The 24,961-nt window shown below is 43.5% G+C and overlaps 7 protein-coding genes across 16 annotated transcripts in view; 3 read left to right on the top strand and 4 right to left on the bottom strand.

Annotated features, from left to right (window-relative positions):
• inaE (inactivation no afterpotential E) overlaps nucleotides 1–961 on the bottom strand; it is a 31,216-nt gene extending 30,255 nt beyond the window's left edge. For 3 of the 7 annotated variants that reach the window (XM_015168306.3, XM_070208551.1, XM_032439894.2), the window contains exon 1: nucleotides 182–961. Coding sequence is in view for 4 of the 7 variants with exons in the window: in XM_070208551.1 (XP_070064652.1) it covers nucleotides 182–184 (3 nt within the window). In the remaining 3 variants the exon portion in view is untranslated. The remainder of the gene's footprint in view (nucleotides 1–181) is intronic. The other 4 variants (XM_015168310.3, XM_032439896.2, XM_032439897.2 and 1 more) reach the window with 4 other exon arrangements.
• A 534-nt stretch (nucleotides 962–1,495) lies between these two features.
• Nucleotides 1,496–3,109, top strand: Ost48 (dolichyl-diphosphooligosaccharide--protein glycosyltransferase non-catalytic subunit Ost48). The gene is made up of 2 exons (XM_002060103.4): nucleotides 1,496–1,684; nucleotides 1,789–3,109. The coding sequence occupies exons 1-2, from the start codon at nucleotides 1,546–1,548 to the stop codon at nucleotides 2,997–2,999; spliced, it is 1,350 nt and encodes a 449-aa protein (XP_002060139.1). The 5' UTR covers nucleotides 1,496–1,545; the 3' UTR covers nucleotides 3,000–3,109.
• Nucleotides 3,110–3,623: 514 nt separating this feature from the next.
• Nucleotides 3,624–14,138, top strand: Usp7 (Ubiquitin-specific protease 7). 3 transcript variants are annotated; one of them, XR_011416463.1, is made up of 5 exons: nucleotides 3,624–4,026; nucleotides 4,712–6,771; nucleotides 6,842–6,995; nucleotides 7,069–8,205; nucleotides 8,770–8,947. XR_011416463.1 is itself a non-coding variant. In XM_032439900.2 (4 exons), the coding sequence occupies exons 2-4, from the start codon at nucleotides 9,093–9,095 to the stop codon at nucleotides 13,350–13,352; spliced, it is 3,456 nt and encodes a 1,151-aa protein (XP_032295791.1). In that variant the 5' UTR covers nucleotides 7,804–8,205; nucleotides 8,988–9,092; the 3' UTR covers nucleotides 13,353–14,138. The 3 variants fall into 3 exon arrangements, 2 of the variants coding, with proteins under 2 accessions (XP_032295791.1, XP_070064634.1); XM_032439900.2 differs by lacking the exons at nucleotides 3,624–4,026; nucleotides 4,712–6,771; nucleotides 6,842–6,995; nucleotides 8,770–8,947 and adding exons at nucleotides 8,988–10,400; nucleotides 10,742–12,139; nucleotides 12,603–14,138 and having other exon boundaries at nucleotides 7,804–8,205; XM_070208533.1 differs by lacking the exons at nucleotides 3,624–4,026; nucleotides 4,712–6,771; nucleotides 6,842–6,995 and adding exons at nucleotides 10,742–12,139; nucleotides 12,603–14,138 and having other exon boundaries at nucleotides 7,804–8,205; nucleotides 8,770–10,400.
• Nucleotides 14,139–15,577: 1,439 nt separating this feature from the next.
• On the bottom strand, nucleotides 15,578–17,211 carry Tango4 (transport and golgi organization 4). The gene is made up of 2 exons (XM_002060100.4): nucleotides 16,997–17,211; nucleotides 15,578–16,936 (listed from the first exon to the last, which is right to left on the bottom strand). Exons 1-2 carry the CDS (start codon nucleotides 17,107–17,109, stop codon nucleotides 15,640–15,642), a joined length of 1,410 nt encoding a protein of 469 aa, XP_002060136.1. The 5' UTR covers nucleotides 17,110–17,211; the 3' UTR covers nucleotides 15,578–15,639.
• Nucleotides 17,212–17,606: 395 nt separating this feature from the next.
• On the bottom strand, nucleotides 17,607–19,462 carry Lsm12a (LSM12 homolog a). Its single transcript, XM_002060099.4, has 5 exons — nucleotides 18,664–19,462; nucleotides 18,270–18,403; nucleotides 18,085–18,201; nucleotides 17,868–17,999; nucleotides 17,607–17,803 (listed from the first exon to the last, which is right to left on the bottom strand). The coding sequence occupies exons 1-5, from the start codon at nucleotides 18,806–18,808 to the stop codon at nucleotides 17,657–17,659; spliced, it is 675 nt and encodes a 224-aa protein (XP_002060135.1). The 5' UTR covers nucleotides 18,809–19,462; the 3' UTR covers nucleotides 17,607–17,656.
• A 135-nt stretch (nucleotides 19,463–19,597) lies between these two features.
• Nucleotides 19,598–20,354, top strand: Chrac-16 (chromatin accessibility complex protein 1). Its single transcript, XM_002060098.4, has one exon. It carries the CDS (start codon nucleotides 19,709–19,711, stop codon nucleotides 20,111–20,113), a length of 405 nt encoding a protein of 134 aa, XP_002060134.3. The 5' UTR covers nucleotides 19,598–19,708; the 3' UTR covers nucleotides 20,114–20,354.
• Nucleotides 20,355–20,669: 315 nt separating this feature from the next.
• On the bottom strand, nucleotides 20,670–23,203 carry regucalcin. Of its 2 annotated transcripts, none has more exons than XM_015168305.3 (3): nucleotides 23,145–23,203; nucleotides 21,120–21,838; nucleotides 20,670–21,059 (listed from the first exon to the last, which is right to left on the bottom strand). In XM_015168305.3, exons 2-3 carry the CDS (start codon nucleotides 21,836–21,838, stop codon nucleotides 20,867–20,869), a joined length of 912 nt encoding a protein of 303 aa, XP_015023791.2. In that variant the 5' UTR covers nucleotides 23,145–23,203; the 3' UTR covers nucleotides 20,670–20,866. The 2 variants fall into 2 exon arrangements, with proteins under 2 accessions (XP_015023791.2, XP_002060133.2); XM_002060097.4 differs by lacking the exon at nucleotides 23,145–23,203 and adding an exon at nucleotides 21,901–22,022.
• Between the last annotated feature and the right edge of the window lie 1,758 nt (nucleotides 23,204–24,961).

The following is a 24,961-nucleotide window of genomic DNA, read 5'->3' as shown; positions in this document are numbered from 1 at the left end:
GATGTTTTTTGGTCGATCGATAAATTTCAACCGCGCTCTACTAACATCGAAATAAAAACAACACCAACAACAACAACTGACACTTGCACTTTTATTTTCGCTGCTTCTCTTCTTCGCCAACTACACGCTTTCTCTCTTACTCTTGCACGCATAATACATACGCTACATATGCATTAATTACCATTCATTTAGCTACTTCTGCACTTTTGGACGGAGACAGAGGATGGCGAGGGGGCCGGACCAGGTTGCACACTGTCACCATTTCAATTAGTCTGCATTAATTGCATGTTGACCAGATGCTTGTTACGCTATTTTCAATTTAATTTGATTATTTTTGTATCTATGTATCTACATATAAAAACAACGGACAGCAGTATGTAGATGCCGCCACCACCAAATGCCAGCAGCAGCAGCAACACCACCACCTCAGCTAGCAACAATATACCGTTAGTTTGTCAAGCATCAGCAGAATTTTTCTGTAAACAATTTTAATTGCCCTTTGCTGTTGCTGCTAACTTTGTTGTTTTTTTTTTTTATTTTAATTCCATTGCTTTTGGTTTCGTTTGCGGCAGCGGCCCAATTTGCACTTGTTTTTATTCTTGCGTTTCTTGTTCTTGTTGATTTTATGGATTTGCACACACGTTTGTTTATAAGCGACTCTTGTTGTTGTTGTTGTTGTTGTTCTTGCTGCTGTCCAAATGCGGTGCTTTCTTAAAGCTCTGCATGTTCCTGTTATTTCTGTTAGCTAGCTGATGTTTTATGTAAATAAATATGCTGCCTTCTGTTGCTCTCTCACACTTCAAGCATTTGTTAACTATATTTGTTTATAGCACTCGAAAAAAAAATTAAATCAAATCTCGCACGCGTTCGCAGTGCCCGTTGTCAGTGGTAGAACTGTAAGCATAAATACCGCCGCACCTCAGCGTCCGCGCGCGACGCCAGCTTTTTGCAACTGAAACTGAGTTCGAATTTGCGAAGAAGCGTTTTCCAATTAGATACACTTTAAAAGCGAAATTTCGAAAGCTCTTCTATAAGGGAAGCTTTTTATTCTAAAGAACCACATTTTTGGCGTTGCCACACTGATAATGTGAAAGCATTTTCAAAATTAGTTCTTTTGCTGAGCTTAAAGTAAAAATAACATTATTAAGAATCAGAAATTAATTATGTTGTCAAAAGAATACACAGCTAATACACAGCAATTTTATAATTAAACGTATTAATAAGATTGGCGTCAAATAATATAAAACTGTATAGTTATGGCAACACACATATAATGAATGTTGGTTTGCTTATTTTTATAATTTATCTTATAATTAATTTAAATATTAATGTAACCAATACAACAAATGTACATACTCTCGAAGTTACGTTGTGTTTTTGTTTAAGCATACAACGATTTTTAAACATTTAAAAGCACGATCAAGAAACATCGATTAAGCATTGGCGGAAATCGCACCCACTATCATCGATATATCGATAATTCGGTGACATTTTGTACATTACCCATCGCTAGTGAAGAGTGACACTTGCATCGGCTTTTTCAGAATGTGGAAACTTCTAATAATTGCGATTTTCGCAATAAATAATTGCAATGCTGTGCTTGAAAGCGATGCCAATACTCTGGTGCTGTTGGACAATTTAGCTATTCGTGAAACGCATTCAATTTTCTTCAAAACATTGCAAGGTAACCGGCACACGCACACACACACACACGCACACGCACATACATGCATAACTTATGACGTGTACAACACTTTACAAATATTTTGTCCACCTCCCCTCTTATAGATCGCGGATTTAAGCTGACCTATAAGCTAGCGGACGACTCCGGTCTGTTGCTCTCTCGCTATGGCGAATATCTATACAAGAATCTAATTATCTTCGCGCCCAGCGTCGAGGAATTCGGCGGTGACATCAGCGTGGAGCGTCTGGCACAATTCGTGGACGACGGCGGCAATGTTCTGGTTGCGGGCAGCGAGAAATCCGGTGATGCACTGCGTGAATTCGCCTCTGAGTGCGGCTTCGAGCTGGACGAGGAAAATGCTGCCGTCATCGATCACTTGCACTACGATGTGAGCGATGCGGGCGACCATACAACTATTCTCACTTCGGCCCGGAATCTGGTTGATGCGGCGAGCGTGGTGGGTAGCGAGAATCGTCAGGCGAATGCGGCGCCGCTGCTATATCGCGGCACGGGACTTATTGCGGACAAGGAGAATCCTTTGGTCTTGAAGCTGCTGACGGCGGAAAGCAGCGCCTACAGCTACAATCCCGACTCCAGCGTTTCAGACTATCCGCATGCTGTGGGCCGCGGCACGCTGCTAATTGCCGCTCTGCAGGCACGCAACAATGCACGCGTCGTCTTCTCCGGCTCGCTGCACTTCTTTGCCGATGAGACCTTCACCATGGCCGTGCAGTATGCGCAGACCGGCGCCTTCCACAAACAGGCTGGCAATCGGGCGGTCGCCGAAGCCATTAGCAAATGGGTGTTTGGCGAAAGCGGCAGACTGCGTGTGGCTTCTGTGCGGCACCACAAGGAGGGTGAAAGTCAGCCGCCAGAGCAGGCATACACCATTACAGATCCCGTGGTCTATACGATTGACATTGAGGAGCTGGTGCTGGGCAATTGGCAGCCGTTCAAAGCCAACGATATTCAGCTGGAGTTTGTGCGCATCGATCCGTTTGTGCGCGCATTCCTCAAGCAGACGAGCAGCGGCAGCTACGAGGCCAGATTCAAGATACCCGACGTCTATGGTGTCTATCAGTTCAAGGTCGACTACAATCGCATCGGCTATACGCATCTGTACAACACGACCCAAGTGTCGGTGCGTCCACTGGAGCACACACAATACGAACGATTCATACCCAGCGCATTCCCCTACTACACCAGCGCCTTCTCCATGATGATTGGCGTCTTTGTCTTCTCGTTTGTCTTTTTGCACTTCAAGGAGGATGCCACCGCCGGCAAATCCGCCAAGGACGACAAAAAGACTCAATAGACTAGAATAGTATATGAACAAATTGTGCAACATTTTTAATCAGTTCGTATATTGCATTTAAATGTTAACTAATCTGCACACATTTCAATTAAAGTCATACGTATTTGTAATTGATATTTTATATGTGTGTATGTGCGTATATATGTATGTGTTAATGTGTGCATGTATACATGCACATTTGTATGTATTGCATGTGTATGTAGGCATGTATGGATAATGTCTAATACGAAGCGCAAACGAAATTTAAGTCCCACAACGTACTTCTACTCGATTCTCAAAACCTTAAGTAAGCCCTAAAGGTTTTCATGCGGCGCCAGTAAATGTTTCTTTTGCAAGAAATTGTTTTGTGCGTGTGCGTGTTTGTGTTTAATTATAAGAATGTATGTTTGATTGCGCGTGTGTATGTGCATACGTTGGAATGCGTGTATTTAACATTAACATTATATTTATTTGCTGCGCAGAGCAATATGCGTAACAAAACATATATTAGCAAATATCGTGCAACAAATCCGGATCTCGGGCGCCAAAATTTTTGATTTAAAATAACATTAACGATTTGTGGAGCTGGCATCACATGTCGAAAAGTCTGGTCACATTGTAAACAGCTGTTTTTCGATATGTTTCATATATCGATAACGATTGTTGGCAAAATGAGCAACGCAACTGCATAAATGCGCAAGATTGCAATGCAATTACATACATGTAAATATGAGTGAACGCACTCAATTGCCCAAACGTAGCCGCAACAACAGCAACAACAACAACAACAACGGACATGTCCAGTGGGACAGCAACCACATCGGCTGTGCCGCCAGTTTGGAGTTGTGACACGCACAGGCGCAGCCATCATCAACAGCGCGAGCTGAAACAACAACATCTCCAGCTTTCCACACTCCAGACGGAGCTGCGACGAGCCACCAATCATTGGTTCCAAGCCAAAAGCGACGAGTGCCTGCAACTGCTCGTGCAAACATGCGTCCAAATCCTGCAGCATGGCCTGCTACAGCCAACGGACCTCGGAACGCTGGTAAGTTCGGCTCGACTTCAGATAAGCAAAGCTCACAACGCCCCAAAACCCAAAAGAAAATATCAAAACGAAACAAACAAATAATCGTTTGAGCTGACCAATCAGACATATGTATATATAATTTTGATCCAAGTTACAGAAACTCTCTCAACATTCCGATGGCATCTGTTTGTTATATCAATCTGATTAAGGGAATGCTGTGGAGAAAATGGAACACAATCTCCTAGAGTAACTATATGTCATAGCAGTCCGATGCTAATTAGATTTTATTTATGAATCAATGAAGCTTGTAAATCAAATCGGAATTCCATCAAAATATCTTAAAGCTGAGCGTCTTGTTTAGCTGCAAATAGATCTATAGGAAGCGGATCAGATATCGACGAGGCTTAACATGACGAACATTTACTTCTCAAATGAGTTTCTCTAGTACGCCCAATGGACTCGCATATGCCTCTCTTTGTATATCATCCGCTCAAATGGAACGTAAAATTAAATAAACATCATCAACTTAGCTGGCAATTGATGATGATACACTTGTAAACATCTAATAGACACTCCTGGGTAACATTCGTACACTATAAACATTGGCATTTTATGCGTAACCCGACCAATTTATTTACATATTGATTTACCTAACTTGACTATTGCCTTGGTTTTTAATGTCCCTGATTATTTGCATTCGCAGCGTCTTATTGAGGACTTTGAGTTTTTGCGTCTCGCGGATCGCCAGTCGCCGCCGGCGCCGCCGCCGGCGCTGTCATCTGGAACCAAAGTCAGCGTGGGGGAGTTCTTGGCGCAATGGGTGGCCAGCTGCCTGCGCACGCGTTGCCTGTCGCGTTGCGTGCAGTCGCTGGTGGCGGACAAGGAGCTGCTCGACTGCTACTATCAGCGAGATGTGTCCTATTTGCGGCACAGCGGCTATGCGGCGGCGCTGTTTGTCTGCCTGACGGCCATTGAACTGGACCAGAGCAGCCTGCTCAGCCAGCTGGAGCCGTTGAATAAGCGTCGCCATCGACGCACCAGCTCGCAGCCCAATTTTAGCATAACACAGCGCTTGCATGTGGTGCAGGAGGAGGAGCAACAGCAACAGCATCGCCAGTTACCGTCACGTCCACGTCCGTTGCAGCTGCTCCGACGAATCAAAAGTTTGCCCAGCCTCTATCAGAACGATTGCAGCGTGAATAGGTGGTCGCCGAGTGCCATGGCTGGGCCGGCTGCACGGCGGCCGCGTTGTCAGACCTACAACAGTCCGTGCGGCCACTGGCGCAGCCAAGGCAAGGATTTGCCACCGTTGAGCGGCTCCAGCATTAGCACTGCCAGCAGCTGCAGCCAGGTGGCGTCGCCTGCCTCACCTGCGTCGCACCGCATACAGCTGATCAACTGTGACGACATCAAGATCTGGACGGACCAAACGGGCAGCAACAGCGTAACGCCACCAGCTCATATACCGGCAACGAGAAAGCCAACGACGCAGTGCGCCAAGCGCGGCAGTCCGCTTAACAGTTTTCTCAACAACCTGTTTGGCTCACCGCCCGTCTACACGAGCTGGTATAGCAAGAGTCTGGGCCAGGACGAGGAGGCCAGCAGTGCAGTGCTGATGCACAAGTTTCTGCCCGTGAATGGACGCAAACTGGACAAGCGACAGCGGCAATCGCTATTCGAAGGCGTCAGCATGCTCGACTACAACGATTGTCAGGCATCAACGGCGACAACGACGAGCACAGCGCCGCTGGACATAGTCGGCGGTGGCACAGCTGGCCAGGCACATGGCAGCGCCAGCTGCAGCACCACATCCTGCAGCCTAAGCAGCGACAGCCAGCAGAGCAGCAGCGGCAACAAAATTGACCAACAGAGCCTGGCCGCATTTCTGCAAATGTCGCGCAATACGCACAACAATACCGAATTGGAGAAGGAGAATGCCCATTTTCGGATCTCGGAGGCATGCATTGCGGCCATTGAGCATGTGAAGTGGAGCAGACGCGACCAGCCAGCGGCGGATATTGCCAGCAGTGCGGTCGCAAATGCAGATGCAGATGCCGATGCTTTGTTGATACCCTACGCGGAGCAGCAGAGTAGCCATTGTAATTGTAATAACAGCGCCGAGGCGGTGGGCTTGCAGCTAATCTCGCGCTTTAATGATCAGCAGCTGCCCAAATTGGGTGATCTTAAATGGCTCGTTTCGGAGCAGGATGCGCCCCAACAGCTGCTGCCATTGCCCAAGCTACAGGAACAGCAGCTGCAGCAGCAGCCGCACCAGGCACAGCAGCAACAACTGCATCATTCACACCAGCTGGCGAGTGAGACAAGCCTGACACGTGGCACCAAAACATGGGCGCCACCGCGACAGCAGATTATCTTCACGGAGCACGCGCCTGCCAGTCGCTCACAGCTGTTGGCGCGCCAGAATTATCGCTGCGCCGGCTGCGGCATGCATGTGACTCGACAGTATCAACAATACTTTCGATATTGTAATTATTTGGGCAAATATCTCTGCACCGGCTGCCATCGCAACCAGCTGTCGGCCATACCCGCCAAGATTCTGCAGGCCTGGGACTTTCGCTCTTATGCGGTTAGCTCGTTTGCGTATCGCCTTATCGAGCAGATGTACACGTTCCCGCTATTCCATGTGCCAGATCTGAATGCCCAGCTGTATGTCAAGCAAAAGCCCTTGGCCATGGCACGACGTCGTCGGCTCCAGCTCAAATATGTGCGCGATTTTATAGCCGCTTGCCGTTTTGCTACCAGGTAAGCCAGCAGTTCCACTGTTCGTCAGCTTATCTCTTTCTAATTGATGCATTCGTTCTGTTGTACCAAGGGAGCAAGCGTTATTTGATGCGGTGCCGGCGCACATTACCAATGATCCGGACATGTGGTCCATGTGTGATTTTGTTGATGTACAAAACAACAGCATGTGCCGCTCCATAGAGGAGCTGATTGCTCTCAACGAACAGCACGTACACGGCTGTGTGGTGAGAGCCCAGTTTACAGTTTAGAAAGTCATCAATCCAATTAGATCCATCATCAATTTCTCAACTCTTTCAGCTCTGCACTGGTCGCGCCTTTGTCTGTGAATACTGCAAGAGTCGCCAGCTCATTTATCCCTGGCAGCGCAAGGTGCAGCGTTGTGCCCAGTGCGGCGCCTGTGCCCACTACAATTGCTGGAAATCCAACTCGGCGGGCATATGCTCGCGCTGTGAACGTCTGCAGGGACGAAAGCGGGAGGCCAGTTAGCGCGCATTATCTAGCCAAATATCGATCAAGTTCAATATATTGTATATAATCAAAACTGTAAATGATCAAAACTTTTTGCAAATGTACCTCAAGCGCATGTCGGCCGATTCAAGTTGATTTTATAAATTTTACAAATGTTTATTTTATTATATCAATCAATCATTTTGCATTTATTTCATTTATTTGCCAAATGCCGTCTCCCTTATATTCAAATTAATATCGGGCAATATTTTTTTATTTATTTTTGAATATACTAGTCAGACTAGAATTTTTTGTATATCTACGGCACAGTTGTCATTTGTTGTTGTTGTTATTTTTGAATTTTTTGTGGCTGTTGCTATAAGTAAAATTGTAATTTTTTAAGCCTAACTCGTCAGCGAATTTAAATTAAAGCAATCAAAATAGATTGCACCAAAAAACATCGATATTGTGAAAGCAGCGATTGTTAGATCAACATCGAACTATCGTTACACATCGATAATATAGTCGATAGTTTTTTTTCAGCTGGCAGCTTATTTTTGACATAACAGCGTCAAAATATTTTCCTTTTGAGTTTGCAGTGCCACTTCGAGTAGAGCATTAACATTTGCTTGCTAGATTAAAGTTAAATTTTGCACCTTTCCTTTAATGAATCGGAAACGCAAATGCAGTTCCGAGCAAAATACGTCACAAGTGTTGTTCATATAAATTAAACAGTTTTGACAAAATTTATGTTTCCGACTTTTTTTTTTGCTATCAAAAAAAAAAAGCGTCGTACAACACACACTGCAGATGAAGAGAACGCCATAAATTGAAGTGTAGGTTGGAAAGAAAAATAGGAAGAAAATTTGCAAGTTTTTTCTTGACGGTTGGCGCTTGCGTTCGAGTTCGAGCCTACAGCTGCCTGCCATCAACCAGCCTGCGGCCAAAGCCGAAATATACCCCATATACTTTTTGACATCTTCTAAGGTAAGTACATTTAAAAAAAAAAATATACATTGCATTTGCAATTGTGTGTGGAAGCTCAGTTGAGTTGATGCCCGCCCGTTGGCAAGCGGGGGTAAATGTGTAAAGCGGAGGGTTTTATGCGTGCGTGCGTGCGTGCGAATGTGTTTTGTGAGCGAATGTGTTTTGTGTGTGTGTGCGAGTGCGAGTGTGTGTGTGTGTGTGTGTGTTGGGACAAAAGCGATGCGGCGCACTTCGTTTTGGCGTGAGCAAATTCTTCACACACATTTATGTATGTGTATTGTACATATGTGTAATTGCATAAAACAAGCATAAATATATAATGAAAAGTTATGAAATACGCATAAGTGTGTAAGTGTGTGCATATGCATATAAAAATGCGTTGACAAAAAACTTGCGAAAAGTTTGCAAGCTTCTTGTGATCAATACTCATGCACATGCATATATTTATATGCATTGCATATGCATACACATACATATGTGCGTGCGTATGTGTCTGTATGTTTATTTATCGATGTTTCTCCGTCTCCTCCTTCTCCTGTTACCTATTTTCCATTGAATTTTCAGATAACTCAGGCGGCTGCTGCAACATTAAGCGCAACGCAATCGAAATCGAAATCGAATGTCAACACGATAACAACACAAAAAAGAGCACACACTCAAAAAAAAAAAAAAAAAAACAACAAAACAAAATAATAAAAAAAATAACAACAACAACAACACAAAATAACAAAAAAACATAAAACTTAATCTACTACAAATAATAATCAAAATCGCTTGAATAGGAAAAACAACAAGTACGGCGGCAACAGCAGGAACGGCAGCAGCAGCAGCAGCAGCGGCGGCGTTTGCAGTAGCCGATCAACAGCAACATTCAAGTGCCGAATAAGATGGACATTGAAACAGATCAGTCTATCGAAGCAATGGACACCCAGGATACCCAAGAGGTCGAGATAATCACAAGTGACCTACAACAGCAACAGCAGCAACAACAACAACAACAACAGCAGCAACAGCAGCAGCAGCAACAACAACAACAACAGACAAACTCGCCGCCACAATTGCCAAAGTTTAAAAATCTGATACATCCACAGCTGCAGCAACAGCAGCAACAACAGCAACAGCAGCAGCAGCTACCCAGTGAGAACGGTAACGTGCCGCCACAGCAATTGTTGGCAGAGAGCAGCTCCACATCATTTGGCAACGAGCAAGAGATGCCAATGGACGACGAAACGAAGGAGGATCAGTTCCGCTCGGAGACAACGTTCTCCTATACGGTGGAGAATGTCGGGCAGATAAAGCAACAGCATCTGTCGCAGCCAGTCTATGTGCGCATGCTGCCATGGAAGATAATGGTTATACCGAACGATCGTGCGCTGGGCTTCTTTCTGCAGTGTAATGGGGAGAACGATTCGCCCACTTGGTCGTGCAATGCCATTGCCGAGCTGCGTCTGAAATGCCACAAGCCGGATGCGCCGCCGTTTACGCGCGCTCGCATCAAGCATTTATTCTACTCGAAGGAGAACGATTATGGTTACTCGAACTTTATAACCTGGCAGGAGCTGCAGGATCCAGATAAATATTATGTGAACAATGGCAGCATTACGCTGGAGGTGCACGTAATTGCCGACGCACCGCACGGCGTGCTGTGGGACTCCAAGAAGCATACCGGCTATGTGGGCCTAAAGAATCAGGGCGCCACATGCTATATGAATTCGCTGCTCCAGACGCTATATTTTACAAATTCACTACGTTTGGCGGTTTATCGCATACCGACCGAGGCCGACGATAGCACCAAATCGGTGGGCCTATCCCTGCAGCGCGTCTTCCATGAGCTGCAGTTCGGCGATCGCCCTGTCGGCACCAAGAAGCTAACCAAATCGTTTGGCTGGGAGACGCTCGACTCGTTCATGCAGCACGATGTCCAGGAGTTTCTCCGCGTGCTGCTCGACAAGCTCGAATCAAAGATGAAGGGCACCTGCCTCGAGGGCACAATTCCCGGCCTGTTCGAGGGCAAAATGTCATCGTACATTAAATGCACAAATGTCGATTACAACAGCACACGCTACGAGACCTTCTACGATATTCAGCTAAATATCAAAGACAAGAAAAACATCTATGACTCATTTCAGGACTATGTCGCCTCCGAGACACTCGAGGGTGATAACAAATACGATGCCGGTGTCCATGGTCTCCAAGTAAGTGAATACTACGCCTTCGACTTATCTCATGCTCTGATCACATTTGCTTTGATTCGGCACGTTTCTACCAAGATATATGGTCTACATATGCATATATATAATTTGTATATGTCTAAAATTCTTGGATTTCCTCTATTGCCATCCACATCAATTGGATTGGGTGTGGATCGTAAAAGCTTGGAAGAATTCTTATTTGAGCTGCTGCGAGCTAAAATGTTACCACAGCATGAATCTAAACCCAAAATAAACATAGATATATTTACAAATAATTGATTGCTCTCTCTCTCTCTATCTCTCCCTCCCTCTCTCTCTTTCTCTCTTTATTAATTTGTACACAGGAGGCCAGCAAGGGCGTCATATTCACATCATTCCCGCCGGTGTTGCATTTGCATTTGATGCGTTTCCAATACGATCCGATTACAGATAGCTCGATCAAGTATAACGATCGCTTCGAGTTCTATGAGCAAATCAATCTGGATCGTTATCTGGCGGAGCGTGAGAAGACACCAGCCGACTATGTGCTGCACGCTGTGCTGGTGCATTCGGGCGACAATCATGGTGGGCATTATGTGGTCTTTATCAATCCAAAGGCCGATGGTCGCTGGTTCAAATTTGATGACGATGTGGTCTCCAGTTGCCGCAAACAGGAGGCCATCGAGCAGAATTATGGCGGCATGGATGACGAGATCTCGTTTCATGCCAAATGCAGCAATGCCTATATGCTGGTCTATATACGGCAATCCGAGTTGGATCGCGTATTGGGCGATATACCCGAAAATGAGATATCCAGCGACCTGGTTGAGCGCCTCGATTTGGAGAAGCGCATCGAAATGGCACGACGCAAGGAACGCAGCGAGGCCAATCTGTATGTGCCCATACACGTAATACTCGAGGAGTATTTTGAGTCACAGCAAAAGCGACGCCTCTTCGATCTGGAGAAGACTCACCAGCGTCCATTTAAGCTAAAGCAAAACCAAACTGTTAACGAAATGGTCGAGATGTTGGTCAAGGCATTCGGTGTGCCGCGCGATCGCATGCGCATGTGGAACATGTGCACGGCCCAATCACAAAAGTTCCTGCATTTTGATTTCGAGGCGGAGGCCGGACGCACCATCGAGCAGATACCCACCTCTCAAAAGCCGTGGGTCATTTTCCTGGAGCTGGCACCGCCCGACAGCAGCGTGCCCCTGCTGCCCTTCAATCCCAAAACGGACGTGCTGCTCTTCCTCAAGTATTATGATGCGCGCAACAAGCGCCTCAATTACATTGGCTGCACACAGCAGCCGCTGTGTCGTCGCCTCAGCGAACTGGTGCCGGAGATTAATCGGAAGCTCGGCTTTGAGCTGGACACCGAGCTGACCGTGTTCGATGAATATGCCGATAAGAAGATACCTAATATTAATGAGCCCATCGAGAATGTGCTATATATGCCGCAGGATCATTTGCAGGGTCCCATTTTGATATTTGAGCGCGAGAATGTTGATGCCAAACTGGATTTGCCCACCGTTGAGGATTACTTTTTGGATCTGGTCTATCGCATCGAGATCATCTTCAGCGACAAATGCAATCCCAATGAGCCGGACTTTACGCTCGAGCTATCGAATCGCTACAACTACGATCAGCTAACTAATGCTGTCGCCGAGCGCCTCAACACGGATCCCCAGAAGCTCCAGTTCTTCATGTGCATCAGCAACTACAAAGAAACCGCCGGCAATGCTGTGCCCTACACCTACAAGGTGCGTACCATATATTGACATCCAAAAACAGATTCCCCTTCGGATCGATCGATCGCTAGCCTCCAATCTTATAAATTTTTCGGCAATTGCGACCTTCACAATACTCAAAGCATATTTCCAATCGTGTAGCTCCCATTGGTATGCGGCGCAGTCAAAGATACTCGTTCTTTTTCGAATATTATTTTTGGTTTTCTCACAAGCCACAGCAATTAATATTAGTCTTTTTTAACATACATCTTTCAATAACATGACGTTAACAGTAGCACAAATGTTAATTGACTTTTACAGAGCTTGTTCCGTTTCGACTGTTTGCCCCATAAATCGTTTGCATTTGCTTTACAAGTCACAAGAACGAACTTTAAAAGTAATAATTAAAACTAAATCCTTAACCCAGTGTATTGCAGTATATATATATGTATATGTGTGTGTGTGTATATGTTTTAAAATTGATATATATTCGCAGGGTACCATTAAGGATCTGTTATCGTACACAAAGCAGAGCACGCCGAAACGTATCTTCTACCAGAGACTGTCCCTGAGCATACACGAACTGGATAACAAGAAGCTATTCAAGTGCATTTGGGTTTCCAATGACCTGAAGGAGGAGAAGGAGCTGGTGCTGTATCCGAACAAAAATGATACAGTCAAGGGACTACTGGATGAGGCTGCCAAGACAATAACATTTGCCGAGAATAGCCGCAAGAAGCTGCGCCTCTTGAAGGTGGGCAATCACAAGATTGTCGCCATATGCAAGGATGATATACCGCTAGAGACGCTGATGAAGACAAACGAGTCGATAACAACCACACAGGGCACACAGAAAATCTATCGCATCGAAGAGATACCCGCCGAGGAGTCACAGCTGGCCGAGAACGAGCTCCTCATCCCGGTGGCCCATTTCAGCAAAGAGCTATACAATTCCTTCGGTGTCCCGTTCCTCACAAAGGCGCGACACGGCGAACCGTACGGGGCGCTCAAGCAGCGCATACAGAAGCGCCTCAATGTGCCCGACAAGGAGTGGGAGAACTATAAGTTCGCCGTTATCACCATGGGCCATACCATTGACGTGAACGACAATACGTCCATTGATCTCGAGGTATATCGGACATGGACTGGCGGCCAGTTGCCGTTCTTTGGGCTCGACCACATCAACAAATCGCGCAAGCGCAGCTCACTCAATTTCTCCGAGAAGGCAATCAAAATCTACAACTAAATCCAACTATCAACAATAACAGCAAACGAAAAATATATATATATATTCAGCGTGTTCGTCGTGTGTGTGTGTGTGTGTGTGCGTGCGTGCTTGTATATGTGTGTGTGCGTGTGTGGGCGGGTGTGGGTGCGTGCGCGCGTGCGTATTTTCTGTCTCGGTACCCATCTTAATCAAAATAACGATCGCGGGGCGAGGCGAGGCGTTGCATGGATTGGCAAGAACAGTTTGGTCGATGGCGATGGCGGCAGCGGCGGCGGCGGCGGGGGTAGTGTCTGAGATCGAAAACCTTTTTCGTGGCAACTTCCAAAACTCTTATACAACTATAAAAGCAACAACAACAACTTCCACAGCATCAGCCGAAGAAACTAAAAAAAAAAACAAAAAAAAAAAATCGATAGAGACAAAAAAAAACCGAAAAAGAAAACATAAAAAACCTACAAAAAAAAAAAGAAAGAAATCCAATTTTCATTTAAATCAACGTTGAAATTTGTGGATCAACCATTTATATATATAAACACACACATATATGTATATATAAATATAAATGTGTGTGTGTGTGTGTATATGTATATATGTGCATGTGCAGCAAGCGAAAACACGACCGTTTTTCTCAGTTGGATACATACATATATATTTTATATTAATTAATTAACTTTTTTTTGCGCCTTGTTTTAAAAGAAAAATATGTAACATCTAAGTCACTTAATATATTTAATTTGTTTCACGTTCAGCCTGTCTGTCAAATATGCAAGAGGCAATCAATTAAATATACTTATATTTTGTGAATTGCTTTCTATATATATATATATATATATGTATGTGTATATATATATATTCGTTGTGTGCCAGCCAGAAACTCTTCCTTCCACTGACCAACAACCACGCCCCCCCCCCCTACCCTCTTGCTCCAGCACATCACAAGCGCATACGAGCGTACGAACTCTTCAAATGTTTCACAACACTAGGTGGGCGGCTGGGCGGGGCGGTGTCAATGTCAATGTTACACACACACACACACACCAACACACACACACATTAAAGTGATCTGTATACACGCGCCTACATACACAAACCAATTAATTTAAACTTAAGCTTAGGCTCTGTGAGTGTATTTGTATGTGAGCGGTTGTTGTTTTTTTTTTTTTCTGAATATAGTTAAGCAATAACAAAATAATAAAAGGATTAGCGCCAAAATCCCAAAAGAGGTTTTTGACATTACTGTAAATACGCTTTGCAGTTGTGCCCCAAATCGAATGACGCTTACGACGCATACATATACACAACATCGCCTAATAAAACACACTTACAAACCTAACACAATTAAAAACGGTTCAAATAAAAGAGTCAGCGCGGGGGCAAGTCCTTTGCCAATGTTCGGCAACTCTGGAACATTTGCAGTTCGACACCATGTAGAAAGAGAGAGAGAGAGAGAACGTGTGGAGCGAGGGGTGGAGAAAGAGATATATTATATATATATTTATATATATATATATATATATATATATATATATATATATATATATATATATATATATATGTATGTATACCTAGATGTGTAATGATAATTGATACATATAAAAGAAAATTACCTACATATAACGAGGAGACGAACGAACGTTAATGAGAAAAAAGATACAAAAAACAAAATAATTATAAAAATCAAAAACAAAAGGAAAAAAAAAACAAAGGATTTGTTTCAAACAATTATTTGTGATTTTAATACATGAAATGATAAAGATAATGCTAATGATAACGTTTATGCAAATGACTAGAGAGCCCTACGTTTAATAATATTATTCATACAATATATATATATATATAAAAAAAATAAAAACAAAATAAAGAATCATTTAAATTAACAGTTAGTGCTTTTACTTTGTTAACTGTGGCGAAAAAATAATACAAAAGCAATTTGAAAATGAACAAGAAAAAGAAAATGAAACAGGAAATATTTTAACAACATAAAATTCATGCAGAAATACGCTATTATTATTTATGCAGAAATACAATTATTTATGTGTAAAAAATGCAAAATAAAAAAAAAAAAAACAAAAACAAAATACCAACAATTTGAACGTTGTTTGTAATCAAATCTTATTATCGTCTTCGTATGGGCCAGATCTTTAGCCGGTCTCCCTTTCCAATTCCAATTGGAGTATATCCTTGCTTTAGTTCTGGCCTAATAACTGTAACTAATTGTGCTCGTCGCATTAAGAAACTTTATGTAGTATTTGTGCATTATTTATTTTCGATTGTTTAGGCTATGGATATACAAACTAGAGGTGTCTTAGAATTTACGACGCTTGAGCAGCTCCGGCCGCCAATTGATCGGATGCGTCTCCTCGCTGGCCTCGTCATCCTCCTTGTAGACCTTGATTGTTTTGTCGGCCTCGGCGGTGATGAGACGTGTGCCAGATTGATCGAAGCACAAGGCGAAAATGCCCGCCTCGCTGTCCATGGAGCCGGGCTGGACGGGCGCCTGGAAGCGCTGAAAATTATAGCCGGTACGCCAGTCCCAAAAGAACATGGTGCCGTTGTCACCGCCAGAGACGAGCACGCCATCCGAGTTGGCGGCCATGCAGTTAACGATTGCCGTGTGGCCAGAAATGTTTTGCACAAAGTTGCCCTCGGGACAGCGCCATTGTTTGATATTGTCGGGCGAGGCGGAGGCGAACATATACAGCGATGGATGCAGCACAATGCTGCGCACGGATTTCTTGTGATTGGTCAGCGTGCAGACGCTTTTGCCGGCAGCCAGATCCCACAAACGGACCGTGGAATCATGTGAACCGGTTATAATCTGTGGATTGGTTGCCTGTGCTACCACGCTAGCGACAGTGTTTGTATGGCCCGTCAATGTGTGCACATTGGCCTTGGTGCGCATATCCCAAATGCGGGCCGTTGAGTCACGCCCGGATGTGGCGAGCACATCAATTGTTGGATGCAGTGCCAACGAATAGACGGCGGACAGATGGCCATGGTAATGTCGTATTACCTTGTTGTATTCCAGATCCCAGCACTTCACCTGACGATCCTCACCGCAACTGAAAAGATACGGATGCTTTGCGCTAACCGCCACACCGCGCACGGTGCTCACGTGCCCGGTTAGCGATAGCTTCAGTTTGCCGCTGGCCAAATCCCAAATCTTGATGACACGATCACCAGCGCCGGTGGCAAACCATTCGTTGCCCGGCTCCACAGCTATGCAACGCACCCAGCCCAAATGACCGGAGATGACACGCGATAGCTTCCATGGCGCATGCCACTTGGGCTTGGGTATGCTGGGCGCTTTCTTTGGTATCAGCTGCACATTGCTGGCTCCGCTGTTGCTTGGCATCGAAGCGCGCACTAATGAGGTATTGCCACTTAATGGCGTCTTCTCCTTGTCCCGATTGTATCTAACCAGGCTGCCAGACTCTGTGCCCGTTGTGCCCAAGTCCGAGCTCGCCATGCTGCCATCCGTGATGGCCAGAGGCTTGTCAATTTGTAATGCGGACATCTTTTTGGCGTCCATCGATTTGATGGCGCGGTCAAGCACCAAACCGTAAGTGTCCCTTGCTTTTATTGAGCGTCTCAACTTCTCGCTGTAAAATTGTGGAAGTTGTAATTGAATGATGCGATTTTAGCGGCATTTTTGCACTTACAGGCGGTCATCAATATCCGGCAAATTGCCTTGGTTTGATACAAACAGATCGTGTGTGCGTTTAAGCGAGCGAAATATAAGCGTATGCACGCTGTGCTTTTGTACATCTTCCATTTTTATGTCAGTCAATCAAATCAGTCAATAAAATAGTTTATTTACACGAAAGCGCTAATGAAAACGTTTGATTTGCAGTTCCAAGTAAACGGAGACAGTATTTGCCATTCACACAAATTACAATCGTTATCGATTGCCGCCAAGAGTTTTCAGTATTTTTTTTTTTTTTTGTTTCAATTGCATGACAAACTAAACAAACTAATATGTTTCTTGCTTAATTATGTCACGTTAATGGCATTTTGTATTTATCATTTATTTAGAAACATAATATGCATTTTGCCTATTACGTCACAAAAACGTGCCGACAGTCGGAAATACGGCTTGTATGTAATCGATTGAAAATCGGCATAGTTGTTATCGAACTCTTCGATATACGATAGACACTGTGGTACAATTAAATTTTTAATTTACGTGACACTGAAACTGCTCCAATTCAGCTCTACAGTTATAAAGTCACCCTCCACGCTGCAAACCAATCAATTATAATGCTATGTTCATTCATTTCTGAAGCAAATATGGTTTTTTTTTTTTTCATTCTTTTTTATTTCTAGTTAGCGGGAACCGGTGAGCCTGAAGCTGCGTTACTCGATGATATAGATGAGGATGTGGGCGAAACGGATGCCGACGAAGCGCTGGCCGTGCCATGCGCATTTTCCTGAGCCGGAGAAGGTCTCGTGTTGAAAAACTGAGTGATCTGCAATTTCAAGATACACATTTTGCATTTGTGAAAGTCACAAATTTGTTGCTTGGCCTCTTACAATTCGTTTAATGTATTTGCACGCAGTATCGTTATCCGAACTGGAGACAACATTGTCCACCCTATAAGGCGGCGAGACGGTAACTTCGTTTAATATTTGTATGTTTGCTCCCTGCCAGGAAACTTCATTGTACTGCCATCAAAAATAGAATGAAACAAACACAATAGGATCATGTTAGGCTATTTTGTTAAACAATGTATATTGCAATGCGGCTTACCCCAAGCTGTTTGGCTATCGCTCGATAGAGCTCTTGTGCTTCTGGACTCACGTCGGCATTTTTGGACTTGAGATAGTCTTGCCGTCTCTCTACTGTTTTACGTAGGCGCATTTTAACCTAAAGCATATAGTTTGGTGAAGTTTTTCAATGAAATGCACACAGGAATTCGTTGCGGCTATGCTTACCTGTTCCAAGTTGAGCTTTTGAGGATCATCAATGAAGTTTCCATTGCATTCCTTGGTCACCTGCACGTTACTGCACAGCGATAGGTTCATCACATAAACATCACTCAGTTCTCCCGATGTTTTCGAGTGACATTCTGTTCGAGCAGGGAAAGGAAATGAAAAAGAAAACAGAGACGCAGGCAAAGAATTCCGCAGGCAATGTAAGGTAACCAACTAAGAATGCTCAGAGATAAACACTCCAAATATATTATATAAACCATGTGACAACAATAATAATAATAATCATAAAAAAATAATATAAAAAAAAAACGAAAAACTTTCCCTTTGACAGCGCCAAGTGACAGTTGTTATCGTTGTTGTCACAATTGTTAATTATTGTTTTGAAAAAGGATACTCAATATAAGCATTTTTGTGTTGTGATCGAACGCGAGCACCTCTCCCTCCACCTCCTCCTTAAAACAGGTCGTACAGAGCACTGTGGATCCGATACTGAAGCAGTCGTTCACTGCATTAACAACGTCGGCGGTGGCAGCGGCCATTTTTAATTGTTGCTGTCGCTGCAACTCTTAAACAACTCCCGATTTGATATTGACAACAGACAGATATATATCTATATTTGTATTTATATATATATATATATATAGCTGAATATATATATTATGTATATTTGCGTGCAATATGGACCGGAGTGTTGCAGATTATAAGCAAGTTGAAAATGCTTCTGTTGATGCTGCGCTAGTAGATGAGTCTTGTTGTGCCTGCTGCTGCTGTTGCTGCTGCTGCTTGCAATTGTTTACACAATAGGCGAGCGTATTTTGTATATAGTTATCATGGAGATTGCGCCTAATTCTTGTTGTTTATAACAAACATATGTTTTGCTCTGCTGGCTTCGCTTTGTTGTAACGTATCGTTGTGATTGTGTTGCACTTCCTTGCCGCGGATTCGGTTCGCTTTCACATTTACATTCACGTTTCGGTGTCGGCCGGAGTTGCCTTTGCCTGTTTTTTTTATCGGTCGTGCTTCTTCGCCTACGTGTTTTACGCCAGTTGCAAGCAATGTTATTGCGTGTTTTGCTCAATATATTTGCTCTGACAGCAGCGCAAGCGAATTTTGCGTTTTAAATACGTATTTCGTGGTTTTGTAATTGAGAAGTGACAAAAAAAATATGCTGCGTACGAAAAAATTTATTGGTCAACACACGAAACAACAGCCAAAAAGGAGGCAGAATAGAAATCGCAGTGTTGCATACGCCAGCAAGGTTGCAAATCCCTCCAAAGAATGTGCATATCGATAGCATGCCAAGCGCGCAAACACTACTCGATAACAACCTGCTGTTTGTAGTCGATAGTTTCGGTTGCAGCAAACAAAACACCGGGGCCCTTGCGTTTACCGCCAAAAACGAAGCTGTTAAAAAAGCCGGCAATTTATTTATAGCCAATATGGTTGATTCAAGTAAAACGCATGAACAGCGCAAGCCTAGCGCCGACACATTCCTGCCCCTCAGCCGGGTGCGCACCATCATGAAGAGCTCCATGGACACGGGCCTAATAACCAACGAAGTGCTCTTCCTAATGACCAAGTGCACCGAGCTATTTGTGCAGCACTTGGCCCGCGAGGCGTACACGGCGTCCAGTGCCATACAGAAAAGCGATACGCTCAAATACGAGCATTTGTCGCAACTGGTGAACAAGAGCAAAAATCTGGAGTTTCTGTTACAAATTGTGCCCGAAAAGATACGCGTGCACGAATTTCAGGAAATGCTGCGCCTCAATCGCTCCAACGCCAACGCCAGCGACGATGACGATGATGAGACTGGCACCGAATCGGAGTCGGAAGATGAATAACCAAATGGCACACTTAAGCGGAGCACACGTCGATAAACAAACCGGCAGCATTAACACTGCAATTGGCAGTTGCTACGAGTTATTAGATTGCAGCTAGTTTAATAATTGTGAAATTTGTATGACTGACAGCTATTTTGTTTAGTTGCTAAGGTAAACGATTTGTTAAATAATACGTATAGCTTAAGCGAAAACTCAGATTATTATGGCAACAATAGACAATCCATATTTATATACTCAAAAATACTATTTAATTATTTGCTCTTCGGCCAGCCGAAGATAACATAGATAACATACATATGTAACAAATGTCACATATCTGGCATGACTTGCCAGTTTTGTTTTTGCTTGGGTGCACATCAACTTTAATATAACCTCCAGACCCTTGGGTGCACACCAAGCTAAAAGGTTTGTATCTTTTCTGACCGCCAATTGGGCAAGGTCATAAAACAGTCGGGCTTGAGCGCTTGAGTGAAGGGCTGATAAATCGTCAGCGTTGGCCCTCGGCAATGTGAAGTTTCGGATCCCATTCAGTTGAGTTAAAAAAAACACTTGATGCTTTGTTTGTCAATATTACAGAATACACACACACACACACACACACATATGTGTGTACATGTGTATGTTCATCTTTATATACAATGTGCACCGTGTGTCATTTGATATTTAGTTAGATCGATAATAATTGTGTGGGTAAAAAACAAGAGAAAAACATGAAGTGCCATAATTATTATAAGTATGTGATTGTGCGTGTGCTTAGATCTTTAGGCTGACGCCGGGATAGCCCTTGGCATTGAGACCCGTCACCTTGTAGGTGGTGCCAGCTGGCGCGGGCTGGTTGAATTTGGCTGCGGTGGTCACGTATAGAATGTCCAGATTGGGTCCACCGAAGGCAACCGAAGTGATCTGCTTGGTGGGCAGCTTAATCTCCAGCAGGACTTTGCCGGTGCTGCAGGGGCAAAGCAAATGGGATTAATAGCATACCAGGCACGAAGCTGGCTTAACATACCTTGGATTGACCTTGTAGATGGTGGCGCCATTGAATGTGGCCACATAGATGTTGCCCTCGGTATCAATGGTCATGCCATCGGGCAGGATATGATCCTTGGGACTGGTCTTGCGCAAATTGTAGATTACCTTGGGATTGCTGGCGACGCCAGTATCGAAGTTATAGTCATAGGACTTGACCTCATAATCGGTGGTATCGATATAGTAGAACTTCTTGGCCTTCTCATCCCAGGCAAGACCATTGGAAATGCCGACATCGCTCTTCACCACCGACACACTGCCGCCGGCCTCCCACTTGTACAGCTCGCCGTGACGATGCTCGAACTCATCGCCAATGTAGCGCATGGTGCCGGCAAAGAGGCGACCCCGTGGATCGGTTTTGGCATCATTTAAGCGATTCGCCTTGAATTCGGACTGCACCTCGAACAGAGTGCGCACCACCTTCGCCGACGGCGACACACCGTCCCAGTTGACGATCACGACGCGACGTCCACAGCCGACAGCAAACTCCTGGGCATTGCCCTCAACGGGCAGCACAAAGCCGGCCAGTGTCTCGCCCTCGATCTGCGTCCTGTACGTCTTGTTCTGCTTGTAGTCGTAGCGCAGGAGGCTGCCTGCTTCTAAATCCACAAAGTACAGGCTCTGTCTGGCCTCATCCCAGTGCGGACCCTCGCCCAGACCGGCATACGAATCGGGTAGTGGCTCCACTTTGTAAGACATCTGAAAATATTGCGCATACAAACACAAGCATATTGCACAAATTGAGAGAACATTCAAATTACCGTTGGAACCGAGAATCCAACTAAAATAATGAATGTGACTAATTGGGCTAATTTTGGCTGCATCTCTTGTATTTTGCTGCTGCTGCTGCTGCTGCTGCTTATGCTGGAAGATGTAACTGGACACTGAAGCGGCCGCCGGCGGCGCCCAGTGTTTTTATGGGCCAATATACAAAGAGAAACAACAAATGCGAGCGTAAAGTCAAGCTTGTTTTTTTTTTTTTTTACATTTTAAAATCGCGTCGCCGTTGCCAGCTGCTGTGACGTCATGCCCTTCACTTGCTCAGGCCGAGATTTTAGACTTGGCCAGCTGCGTTTGTTATTGTTATTGTTGTTGTTTATGCTTCTTTTTTTTTCCACGTAATTGGCATGCATTGTGTTGTTGTTGCTGCTGTTACTGAACTTGTCAACCCAAAAGCGCGACCTGCTTACGGTAAACGCAGCCAAGCCTTAACATGTGCATATGCGCGTTTGTGTGTCTGTGTGTGTGTGTGTGGGTGTGAACAGTTTCAAACACAACTAAGAAACGGATCAAAGATGGCGGCTGCAGGATAATATAGCACAGACACAAACCGACAGACACAGTGGTTCGAGACTTGCGATTTCTAATTATGAGTAAATTAATTGCTTGCGGTTGGCATTTTAGAAATTTTTTAATTGTCCATTGAATAATAGCAAATCGAATGATTAATAAGCAACAAGCAGTTGAAGGGTATTTCGCGGTAAAGCTAATCGAATGAGCTGTTAATATTTGTATCGAATTACATTGATGAAAATGGCCTGAAAAGGGGGCGCTTTCATTACGAGTTGAAAACACAGTTAGAAAACTCTTTCTGTAAAGTGCCTATTTGCAAATAGTTAACCGATCCTTATCAAATTCAGGTAAAAAAAAAAAAAAAGAAATATTTTTTAAAGCCCAATTAATCAAATTTGATGTAGTTATCTTAAATTAGTTATCAACTGATCGATTTTGGTTATCTCCATGCATGACAGCACATTTTTGGCGACTTTGGTTAAGATCGCAAAAAATAAAAAATTTTCAAAAATTTCTTGAGCAAAAGTCCTTTAGAAAAATTAGAAGCTGTGCAAATTCAAATGATCTCAGCTTCGAATCTTGTAAGATATATTGTATAATACTCAAGAATATACAATAAAAAAAAAAATATAAAAAAAAAAATACAGCTTGCTCCATTTTGAAATATGGCAGGACCCGAATGCTAGAAAACTTGTTCACTTGTCGTACATACCTTTGGTATATATAGAGCAAACAATATGCGCGAACTGAAGTTTAAGCAGCCGGCTAGGAATCTTTTTATAGCCGAATCTGGCAACAGCAGCCGGTGTATGCGTGACATACAAGCACATAAACACGCATACACACACACATACGCATACACATACACATACGCATACTTATACATGGCAAGCAAAGAGCTTGTGTTCTGGAGTGATAAGCGTCGAGTGTGAAGCCAAAGCCAGATAAGACATACATACACACCACACAGAGACACGCCTGGAAGCATGTATGTATGTAAGTGTGTGTGTATACATATATATGTATATAAATAAAAAACCAAATAATGCTGAAGATCGCTATATGCGCTCGATTCCCGGGCTCGGCAATACAATCACAATCAATATTTGTTTGTGCATTGTAAGTGCCACAGTTATCCACTATTGGATGAATTACGACAAATGGGCTCGTTAGGCACGAGGTGGGCGCGGTGCTGGGCCAACCCATAGCTGTATTCACTGTATTTGCAAAATGCAATTGCCGCTAAGAAGCGTTTTAAACAACAGAAGCAACAGCAGCTTTCAATCTGTGTGGGCTTCTCATTTTTTATTTTATTTTATTTTATTTTTATTTTTGCTGTGGGCGGCTGTGATAAGCCCAAATGCGCTTATTTGAATTAATGTAATTTAGTTTGGCGTACATATAGACGAGCTTATAGGAGTTATCTGCCCTTTCCGGTCCACAATGTTGCGATAAATTGCAAAAAAAATAAAAACCTCCCTCGTGCCACACAAATCGATTGCGGCCCACTGTGCCCGCCGCCCCAATCAAAGGATGCTGAATCCGTCGATCGGTCAGGCGAGCGGGCATTATTTATGCGAACGCTCTTTGCACTTGCCAGCCAGCTGATAGCAGTGGGGGGCGGCTGAGCTGAAGAGACATAGAATAGACCTTATCTCCAATAGCCACTAAATGACTTGTCAAATCGTTTATACCTAATTTAAATGGTTCTTTAATTAATTTCCAACATGATTTATGGGCATATTATGATGTTTCTCTGACTTGGCTTGACAATCAAAAGGCTCACATTATGTTTGTCATCTTTCTATTTGTATATAGACGAATACATATGCATATACTATATTAAATTCTAAAGTTATTAATAAACTGTCTAATCTTATGGGAATATTTTTAATGACTGTGTTTGATCAAAATCTACCTATTTATTAAAGAGAACTCGAAATATTCCTTAAACAAATCTCTTAAGAGATAAACAGTTTGGATGGTTCCACTTTTACAGTTTGTTAATAGAGTATAAGTTCATTCGATCAAGCTTAGAACATCAAGGTATAAAAAACAGTAAATTTATATGATATTCCCTGCATTATACGGCAATTCATATGGTTTAGGGAGATCGTGAATAAATGAGCCTGGCAGTGTATTTATTTTTGATAAGCATTTATTAATTTTCATTAAAGTGGGATTATTACGATAAAAGGCTTATTATTATCACATTATCACATATTTAATATAAACATAGCCACAAATACGATTTGCTATCAATAGTTGCATATCCGTAATTATCCGTGAAAGTGCAATTGGTGAAACTTAAACAAATTGCAATAGATAGGGAAAGATGTCATTAAATCAATATTGCGTTTTGGATAGTTGCATCAATGTTAAAAATCTGCTTACAAAGATAACATAGTATTCTTTAGTTGGTTATAGCGGACCGCAACGTTATTTTTGCAGAGTGCTCTGACTAATTAAAATCAACACAGTTTTTCTTGTTATGTGCTTGAAAGAAATGAGTTTATTTTACCTGTTCTC

This window comes from Drosophila virilis, chromosome X (genome assembly GCF_030788295.1).
Source record: "Drosophila virilis strain 15010-1051.87 chromosome X, Dvir_AGI_RSII-ME, whole genome shotgun sequence".
In the NCBI taxonomy this organism is placed as follows: Eukaryota; Metazoa; Arthropoda; class Insecta; order Diptera; family Drosophilidae; genus Drosophila; species Drosophila virilis.
Note: the sequence above shows the minus strand (reverse complement) of the source record. Positions and strands in the feature narration are given on the sequence as shown.

Coding starts and splice junctions, on each gene's coding strand:
- Ost48 (XM_002060103.4), top strand. CDS start 1,546: ATGTGGAAACTTCTAATAATTGCGATTTTCGCAATAAATAATTGCAAT. Junction 1,685..1,788: donor TTTCTTCAAAACATTGCAAG/GTAACCGGCACA, acceptor CCCCTCTTATAG/ATCGCGGATTTAAGCTGACC.
- Usp7 (XM_032439900.2), top strand. CDS start 9,093: ATGGACATTGAAACAGATCAGTCTATCGAAGCAATGGACACCCAGGAT. Junction 10,401..10,741: donor CCGGTGTCCATGGTCTCCAA/GTAAGTGAATAC, acceptor ATTTGTACACAG/GAGGCCAGCAAGGGCGTCAT. Junction 12,140..12,602: donor CTGTGCCCTACACCTACAAG/GTGCGTACCATA, acceptor ATATATTCGCAG/GGTACCATTAAGGATCTGTT.
- Tango4 (XM_002060100.4), bottom strand. CDS start 17,109: ATGGAAGATGTACAAAAGCACAGCGTGCATACGCTTATATTTCGCTCG. Junction 16,937..16,996: donor CCGGATATTGATGACCGCCT/GTAAGTGCAAAA, acceptor ACAATTTTACAG/CGAGAAGTTGAGACGCTCAA.
- Lsm12a (XM_002060099.4), bottom strand. CDS start 18,808: ATGGCCGCTGCCACCGCCGACGTTGTTAATGCAGTGAACGACTGCTTC. Junction 18,000..18,084: donor CGATAGCCAAACAGCTTGGG/GTAAGCCGCATT, acceptor TTTTGATGGCAG/TACAATGAAGTTTCCTGGCA. Junction 17,804..17,867: donor GCAAATACATTAAACGAATT/GTAAGAGGCCAA, acceptor TTGAAATTGCAG/ATCACTCAGTTTTTCAACAC.
- Chrac-16 (XM_002060098.4), top strand. CDS start 19,709: ATGGTTGATTCAAGTAAAACGCATGAACAGCGCAAGCCTAGCGCCGAC.
- regucalcin (XM_002060097.4), bottom strand. CDS start 21,963: ATGCAGCCAAAATTAGCCCAATTAGTCACATTCATTATTTTAGTTGGA. Junction 21,839..21,900: donor TTGGATTCTCGGTTCCAACG/GTAATTTGAATG, acceptor CAATATTTTCAG/ATGTCTTACAAAGTGGAGCC. Junction 21,060..21,119: donor ATCTACAAGGTCAATCCAAG/GTATGTTAAGCC, acceptor TTGCCCCTGCAG/CACCGGCAAAGTCCTGCTGG.